The sequence below is a fragment of the Gossypium hirsutum genome, chromosome A07 (genome assembly GCF_007990345.1).
Source record: "Gossypium hirsutum isolate 1008001.06 chromosome A07, Gossypium_hirsutum_v2.1, whole genome shotgun sequence".
Classification (NCBI taxonomy): domain Eukaryota; kingdom Viridiplantae; phylum Streptophyta; class Magnoliopsida; order Malvales; family Malvaceae; genus Gossypium; species Gossypium hirsutum.
Window position 1 is genome coordinate 94,319,946 of NC_053430.1, and position 9,065 is coordinate 94,329,010.

Consider the following 9,065-nt stretch of genomic DNA (forward strand, 5'->3'; position numbering starts at 1 on the left):
GGTGAAAAGAAGTGATTAAGAAAGAATAAATATAAATATCATAATATAAGATTTCTCTTAGGTTATTTTTGGTGTCTAATCTAAGATCCATTCGGCCATGTCAGTGTCACTACCACAGTGCTCTCAACCAAGATGGAGATTGGTGAAAAATAATAGTTTTAAAATCCATTACTACTGATAACGTTGTTAGGTTGGCAATTACACATAGTAAGTTTGAGGTTGTTGAACCATCTCCCCTCAGCTAATTAACTGTCCCCTCAAAAGAACCTTTATATAAAGTGAAGGGTTGTCACAAAGGACAGTACTTAATAATATCTTTTGGTAATGGCAAAGGTATTAGCAGAAGAAAAAGGACCAGCAAATGGAAGAGATGATGACTATACTGAAGATGGAAGTGTGGATCTTAAAGGCAGGCCTGTGTTGAGATCTATAACTGGAAGATGGAAAGCTTGTTCTTTCATTGTGGGTAAGTATTATAAAAACCAATGCATATACAGTGTTTGAGAGAAACCCAGAAAGCTATGTATGTATTTGCAGGATATGAAGTGTTTGAGAGGATGGCATATTATGGAATAGCATCAAACCTAGTGGTGTATTTGACGAGGGAGCTGCATGAAGGAACAGTGAAATCTTCGAACAATGTTAATAACTGGGTTGGAACAGTGTGGATTACACCAGTTTTAGGGGCTTATATTGCGGATGCTCATCTGGGTCGTTACTGGACTTTCCTTATTGCCTCTGCCATTTATCTCTCGGTAGCTTCTTTCTCTCCTTTTCTTACACAATACCTAGAATTAATATTGAAATGCATAGTATTTTTATTTATACAAAACCCTCCCCAACCCATAAATAAGAGAATAATAAGTTTCAGCGCTCTTAAACCCGCGTCAATCGAGCAAAGATTCAACCAGCTCCTATATATTTCTTTTAAACACTCACTAACTATGAATATTTATATGTATCTATTTGTATACTAAAATATAAAATTTAGTTCATCTTCATCCCCTCAAAATAAATTTCATATATTTACTAAATAAAATTAAAATAAATATTAATTTGATCCAAATCTTACAAATAATTAACATAAGTATTGATATAAAATCATTTTATGTTTATATATCCATACGGATATAATTATTTTTATCTAATATAAAAATAAATTAATATATTTATTTCTTTAAATGAATATATAATTGAATCCAAATTCGTATAATTAAATCAAATCGAAGTTCATTGATCTTGCTCATTTGTTTATAACATAAATTAAGTATATCTGGTTTTTTCATATCAACTGATAGCATTGAAAAGTAAGTTTTTTCTATGTTTAATGTCTTTGTGACCAATATTTTCATAATCGAATCGGTCGGTCGAATTGGTTGATTCATAAATTGGTACAAATTAATTGAACTGACAAAACTAGTTAAACCGAATATTTTTAATACTTTTTTTATAAATTTTTAATAATTTATTTGATTTGAACTGATAAAATAAAGTATCAATAATATAATTGATTCGACCACGGTTTTGATTCCAATTTTTTTTTAAAAAATTTCAAATTCATGGTTTTAATTTTTTTAAGAGGAATTCATAGTTTAATTGGAAGTTTAGGCTACTAGGTGAAGCCTAGGTGGGTAGGTCCTTTGCCACATGAAAAATTGTAATTTAGGGTGCAATTGATAAATGGTTGTTTGTCTCATTCTTTACTTATAAAGTTGAGGGTTCAATCCCTACTCACAAAAATAGAGTACAATTCATGATTAATCTTTTATTATATTAAAAGAAATAAAATATTTAAATTATTATATTAATAAATTTAACTTTATAAAAATTAAAATTTATTATCATTAATTTTTATTAATATAACAAGTTGTTTTTATACGTAATTTTTTGATTTATCAAACAATACTTTAATCACTCTCAAACATTAATTAAATCCTTTTGTAGCTCTTTGACTAAAAGGAAAATTATAATTTTAGCACTCACAATTAATAATTCAATTTAAACTTTTTTAACATAAATTTTTTTATTTTTACCCTCAAAATTTATAATTTTATATCAGTCACCCAACACAAAATTCCTAATTTCCTTAAATCTGTATCATTTATTTGTAAGTGAAGAAGAAAAAAACTATGACCTTAGTGATTGGCATTGGTTGTCCATCCATTTTACTTTCATTATTATGATATTTAAAAATTAAAAAAAAAAGAATCTAGACTTGTTATAAAGTGATGAAATTTTCTCATTCATGTTAATTCAAGATAAGATAGTTTTGTTCCTATTATGAAATTGCTAAATTATTGTTAAAAAATGTGCAAAGATAATTTAATCAACATAAAAAGAGAAATTGCTAAGTGTTCTTTTATACATATTTTTGTACTTAAATAAATATATTTACATCCGATATTTATATCGTAGTGGAGTGTTGTTGGCCAATGGCTAAGCTCGATCCATGCATGATTGGCGACATGAATTCCTGAGATCATGGGTTGTGGGGAAGAACTATTTAATGAGACTAAGACATGGTTGATTTTAAATTTTAATTGTGAAACCAGACAATGTTTGATTATCAGTTTAATGCAGTTGACTTGACATGTCTTCCCCCATGTCCCTTCCCATCCCCATAGATGAATCTTTTGATGTCATTTCAGTTACCTCTTTCCCAAGTAATCTGTAAGTTTCAAACCCAAACAGTGAGACATAAAGAAAGCATTTACATGTGCGTATACACACCATTCTCGTGTTCGATCCAATGCCATGCTTGCACTGATGAATTTTCATTTTCATTTTAGATGGGATAATGATAATAATTTTGTTTAAACATGTATGGGAAAATAAACAGGGAATGTGCCTCTTAACCCTAGTAGTTTCAGTGCCTGCCTTGAGGCCTCCATCATGTGGTCATGGCTACAAAGCAATAAACTGCAACAAGAGAGCCTCGGGTTTCCAAAAAGGCATATTCTACTGTGCACTATACATAATCGCAGTAGGAACCGGTGGAACCAAGCCTAATATTTCCACCATGGGTGCCGACCAGTTCGATGACTTCGAGCCTAAGGAAAGGGTTCAAAAGCTGTCTTTCTTTAACTGGTGGATGTTTAGCATTTTCTTTGGCACCCTCTTTTCCAACACTTTCTTGATCTACATACAAGACAATGTGGGGTGGAGTTTGGGTTATGGCATTCCAACAATTGGTCTCTTGGTCTCTGTCTTGGTGTTCTTAGTGGGAACTCCATTCTACAGACACAAATTGCCTTTGGGCAGTCCGTTTACCAGGATTTTCCAAGTGCTTGTGGCTGCAGTTAGGAAGTGGAACATGCCGGTCCCGACCGACCCAAAAGAGCTTCATGAGCTTAGCTTGGAAGAGTACTCGAAGTCTAAGCAATTCAGAATTGATTACACCCCTTCTTTAAGGTTGGTTCTCTCTGTTTTTAGCAGCTTATTAAGAACTTCATTAAGGTTTGACTGATTATAACTGTATTTTCTCTGTAGATTCCTTGACAAAGCAGCTGTAAAGACTGGGCCAAACTCAGTATGGAAGCTGTGTCCGGTGACTCAAGTCGAAGAAACTAAGCAGATGGTAAAAATGGTCCCCATTTTGGTAGCAACATTCATTCCAAGCACTCTAGTAGCTCAGATGGGAACATTGTTTATCAAACAAGGAACCACCCTCGATCGTAGCATGGGTCCTCATTTCCAAATCCCCCCAGCTTGTCTCACAGCGTTTGTTACGATCTTCATGTTGATCAGCATTGTTCTATATGACCGGTACTTTGTTCCAATAGTGAGGCGTTACACCAAAAATCCCAGAGGCATCACCTTGCTTCAAAGAATGGGAATCGGCATTATCTTGCAGATCATCGTTATGATAATTGCTTGCTTTGCTGAAAGGAAAAGACTCAGTGTAGCTCGAGAGCATCAGAAACTGGGTGCATATGATTCTATTCCTCTCAGTATTTTCATACTTCTACCCCAGTTTGCCTTGGTAGGGGTGGCTGATGCATTTGTGGAAGTTGCAAAGCTAGAATTCTTCTATGACCAAGCACCAGAGGGGATGAAAAGCCTCGGAACCTCTTATTTCACTAGCAGCATTGGGATCGGGCATTTCCTTGGTAGTTTTATTTTGACGACAGTTTCTGATATGACTAAGAGGCATGGTCATAGAGGATGGATATTGGACAACCTCAACACCTCTCACCTGGACTATTATTTTGCCTTCTTGGCTGCACTAGGCTTCTTAAACTTCCTCTTCTTCTTGGCTGTGGCCAAACTTTTTGTTTATAATGCTGATGTGAAAGAATCCAACACAGGATTGCAGGAAGCCACGGATGCTTCACAGAACAAAGCTTCAAGTAAAGTCGAAGCCTTAAGGGCTGGTACAAGTTACTAATATCACATGTAATTCCAGTTCATGGCTGTTATAATGGTATTGTACAAGTCAAAAATAACTTTGCTCATGTAATGATGAAAATGCCCCATCCAAGTTCAATTAGTTGCTGCCAAACTCAAAAGAGCTCATATGACTATTACAATACAGATATACAGAGAAAGAGCAAGTTCTACCTTCTAAAACAGGACTAGTCTATTAAGTTATTGGTCATTCTTCAGCTAAAAAAATTCAATCATCATTATTTAGTTAGTTGACAAAAGGCTGCAACTTACATGCTGCAATTGATTCTAAAAGCCATGTATGACCAATGACTTGTCCACCTAATTTTGTGGCTATATCCTGTGCTTCACTAACCCTCTGCCAAATAATTGTTACTTCTTCTCCTAACTCAGATCCTTGAGGTGCATCCAGGTTATACACAACAACCATCTTTGTTTGAGCTGTCTGTTCACCATTTTTGTGTGCCACTAGTTCCTCCATTCTTCTCAAAACAATACCCCCTGCAGTGACAACTAGATTTTGAAGATCTTCCTTGTAACCAGACACAAAGTCACCCACAAAATAAAAGCTAAAGCCATCAAAGAGCTTTGGTGCCTGCAATAGAAAGAAGTTAATTATTTGCAAAAGTAACATCACCAACTTGAAAAACTAGCACACTTGAGCTCATAAGAGTAAGACTCACATTATCCAATACCCTGAGTCTGCCAGTTTTAGGACCATCACAACACCCATGGTTGTCAAGACTAACTTCATAAGGTTCTTCATTCAAAGGATAGATTGCTTTCACACATTCCTTTATCCCTGTAAAGTCAAGCTTGCATATCAATTTTTGGATAGTGATTGAACTTTAACTAAGCACAAATGGAACAAAGGAAAAGAAAAATGAGGCCCATGGATAGAGTGGAAAAAGAACAACTCACTCACAATTTAATTTAAGAACCCACTTCCCGTTTGAAATGGCCATGAGAACTTTAAGTGTCCTAGTGCATGCACCATTCTCATCTGTAGAGGCAATCACATGAGTGACATCCGGCCTCCAAAACTTGGATACAGTTACACCAATCATTTTTGCAAACTTGACCAGAAGAAACTGCAATAAAATAAAACAACAAATAACTAAATAAATACCACATGAGAGTAAATTGCTGGGAAAAGAAAAGCCCATTAAGGGTATTCTATCAATGAAAGAATTTCCAAATTAGATTTTGCGTATCCATTTCATCAATCATGAAACTTTTAACACCAAAAAGAATCAATTAAAGAGAAATTTCAGTACTTGCAAAAATATCATCAGTATACGAGTTTACCTTTCAGCACAATAAAACACATACGCAAGTCAAAGATATAATTATTAAAAAAGACAACTACCCAACAGTAAAATGGGTTTCATCTAATCTAACCTTCTCCTCAGGAGACAAAGCAGATCCACAGAAAACCCAATCTTTTTTATTCTCTGGCTGGCCCCAAAAAGTGTTGGATTTCAGCTGGCCACTGCATGCAGAACCGCAATCAGTTTACTCTCCAGACAATTCAATAACCAGTTTAAGATTCCATAACTGGAAACTTCAAATAGTTTGGCTTTTTTTGCCATTTCTTTCTTCTTAAGAGAAAGTAAATGAAAAATAAAATAGTTAAGTCCCTCAAAAAGCATGCAAAGGAGTTATACACCTGCATAAGACATCTAAGATATCTTAATTGATTAATTACCTTTCAATTGGCACTTTATCATCAGCAGATAGACAGTTTCCAGGCTTCTCATTTGGGAACTTGGCTGCAGAATGGGCCTTTCTAGACTTCTCACTTGGAAACTTGACTGAAGAATGGGCAGGACAAAGCACAAGAAAGTCCTCCTATAAGAGACGAAAAAACTTGTAAGCAAAAAATAGAAATTGCAAAGCATACAAAAGGAAAAGCAAAACATCAAAGAATCAAAGCATATCTCATATAAAATATGGTACAGCAGAATTACATAGTCCCATCGACATTTTGGAATCTCTTTTGCACAAGGGAAATGATAGCTTCTGCGGCAAGACTTCACATAACAGCCAAGTGCTGCACCCTTTAGTCCACATCTGCTGCACTTCAGCTTTGCACCCCTTGCCAGTTCTGGTTTAAGGTTCTTAACATTGTCACCAACAAAATACACTTGAGGTGCCCTGCATTTGAAGACAATATAAGTGTATTTCTAGCAGCAAGAAAGCTACAACAAAAAGAAAAGGCTAACCGTGTCAAAATAAAACATTACCATAATATATAAACAAGTTACACTGAAAATACCATCTTCCCCAACAAAAACCCATAATTTCCCTTTCACTTAAACATTATACAATTCAAAGTTTCCAATAAAATACCATTCAATACACGAGCTGTGAACATGTATAACATTTGAGCCAAATGATGCATCTCCTGTTACTGGTTTTCCATTGATATAATGTAACATCATTCCAGTGGCCTGGGAAATTTATAAGAATACAAGCTCTGGTAACTTCCTTATATGAGGAAAGTCAAAAAATTTCAAAATATTATCTTCAAGATAAATTTTAATAAAAGGGAGAATCAAGTAATGTTCAACAGGACCTTACCTCAGAGATTTTAGAGGACTGGCAAAATTCACAAATAGCCCTATTTCCATTCATGTTCTCTGATGTCACAAGCAAACCAGTACCAGCAAGAGATGCTCCATTTTGAGATCTTAATTGACAATCAGAAGTCACAATGTTTTGAGCTTGCGGATCTGATTGACAATGATCCATGGTTTTTGCACCCCCATCTACTGTCCCATAGTTCAACCTCTTTTGTCTCTTGGAATCACTTAAATGACCATCAATCCCTAAAACAGAATCATTCTGCTTCAGACTTACCATATCATCAAAATTTCTCTTCCCCGCTCCCTTGGCTGGAAAGTTTTCAGGACTCTGAGAAATCATTGAGAGACTGTGAGCAAGTAAAATTATAAACAAACAGATGCAACAAAATTCAAAATGCTCCACAAGAAATAGTATAAACATAAGCAGTCTAAAGACCGAGGGTAGTGTTACACAGCTACAAACATAAATGGTATAAACAAAGTTAAAGAATTTATGCATCCAGCCATAACATAATGTAGGAAAGGTGAATTCTTACATGCTCGCTATCATTGTCAGAGACCTTTGTATCACCATAGGAAGGCGGGCTGAGGGATGCTTGATCAGCTTGGCTCATGATGATCTGCCTATTCCTAGACTCTTGAGATGCCCCTATTTGTTTATTGGAAACTGATCGTAACAAATCAACTCCATCTTTGTTAGGAGTCTCGTATCCTACATCTGTAGCACGCCTTTGCATGCTGCACTTATCAAATTTTTCATTTTTGCCAACCCCATCTTCAATGGAATGAGAAAGGTTGGCAGAAAATGCAGAATCCAAACTTCTATAGATTCCTACTATATTTTCCATGAAGGTCAAAGGCCTTAGATCTGCAGCCAACACAGCCATTTTTCATCCATAAAATGAAACTCATAATACAAAACAAAAAACAATTTCCAAATAATCATGGAAAAGCAGAGAGACGTTCATCCTAATACCTACCAATAAAATTAAGTATTATCTACTTAAAATTTAATTTAATTTGGTTTTAAAATTAATAGACTAAAAATTAAACTCAAATTAACTAAACCAAAAATAATCCAAAACATGAAAACCGATATTAATCCAAAAATTTTAAACCACAAATGGACTCAAACTAAATCCGTCAACTCAATAAGTCCAGAAATAAGATAAACCTAAATATTAACCTTCTTTAGCTCCGCCGCCTTTTTTCGGAAATGAAAAATCAAAGTAAATAAATGAAATGTACCTCGATTTGCGCATTGAACTTTGCAAATAGGGCACTCTGAACCAAACTCAGTTCTTGCGACGCACGAACTGCAATATTTTCGGAAAGAGAAAAAATTAAACCCAAGCAATGAATAATCAAAACTCGAAATTGAGATGGAGAAGGAAAAGACAGTAACTCGCAGAACAAATGATCACATGGGAGCAACAATGGCCGCTTAAACAAGTTCAAACTGCAAAAAAAAAAAACCAGAATTTAAAATGATAATAAATCCAAATTCCGAAACTCAAAAAAAAAAGGGCAAAAATAACATAACACGAACCAGAGAGGACACTTAAGCTCGAGACCCAGTTTTTGGAGATGAAGAACCCAAGGATTCATGGCTCTGCTATTATTCTGCTTAGTCGAAAAGCTCATTCTTTGAGAACTCTAAAACTAAACCCCAAAATGCTCTCTTCTGAGAGTGAATTAAAATAAAATAAAAAAGGAAAGCGAGGGGTTTTCAGGGTTGGGATTGGTTAATACGTTTATAGAGGAAGCTCTAAACGACAGAGAGACCTTTCGCATCTGATTGATGTGGGTGGATATGTTTACACGTGGACGGCTGAGATTTGTCAGGTAAGACAAAGGCGGCCTTTGAGATTTGTAGTTGGCGGAACTGAATGGGTTTATGCTTTTGAAGTTCCCCCGCGTTTTTTTTTTCTTTTCTGTGTTAATGATCTCCCGCGCTTTCGTCATTGATTTTGAAAGGATTCCTCACATTTCCCGCGAATTTATTTATTTACTTTTATTTTTCAATTTTAGAAATCTATGTCTATGGACTACATTGAATTCAAATCGTGTTCAAAACAAAAAAAAGTCTGT

At 35.0% G+C, this 9,065-nt stretch overlaps 2 protein-coding genes across 3 annotated transcripts; one reads left to right on the forward strand and one right to left on the reverse strand.

Annotated features, from left to right (window-relative positions):
- The first annotated feature begins 207 nt into the window (after positions 1–207).
- Positions 208–4,486, forward strand: LOC121231855 (protein NRT1/ PTR FAMILY 5.2). 2 transcript variants are annotated; one of them, XM_041116749.1, is made up of 4 exons: positions 208–466; positions 538–755; positions 2,840–3,411; positions 3,490–4,486. In XM_041116749.1, the coding sequence occupies exons 1-4, from the start codon at positions 325–327 to the stop codon at positions 4,385–4,387; spliced, it is 1,830 nt and encodes a 609-aa protein (XP_040972683.1). In that variant the 5' UTR covers positions 208–324; the 3' UTR covers positions 4,388–4,486. The 2 variants fall into 2 exon arrangements, with proteins under 2 accessions (XP_040972683.1, XP_040972684.1); XM_041116750.1 differs by having other exon boundaries at positions 326–466; positions 516–755.
- LOC107937661 (BRCA1-associated RING domain protein 1) lies at positions 4,460–8,713 on the reverse strand. Its single transcript, XM_016870595.2, has 12 exons — positions 8,524–8,713; positions 8,380–8,433; positions 8,223–8,290; positions 7,511–7,842; positions 6,970–7,302; positions 6,739–6,839; positions 6,357–6,543; positions 6,095–6,237; positions 5,788–5,878; positions 5,312–5,477; positions 5,070–5,188; positions 4,460–4,981 (listed from the first exon to the last, which is right to left on the reverse strand). The coding sequence occupies exons 1-12, from the start codon at positions 8,616–8,618 to the stop codon at positions 4,634–4,636; spliced, it is 2,037 nt and encodes a 678-aa protein (XP_016726084.2). The 5' UTR covers positions 8,619–8,713; the 3' UTR covers positions 4,460–4,633.
- Positions 8,714–9,065: the final 352 nt, after the last annotated feature.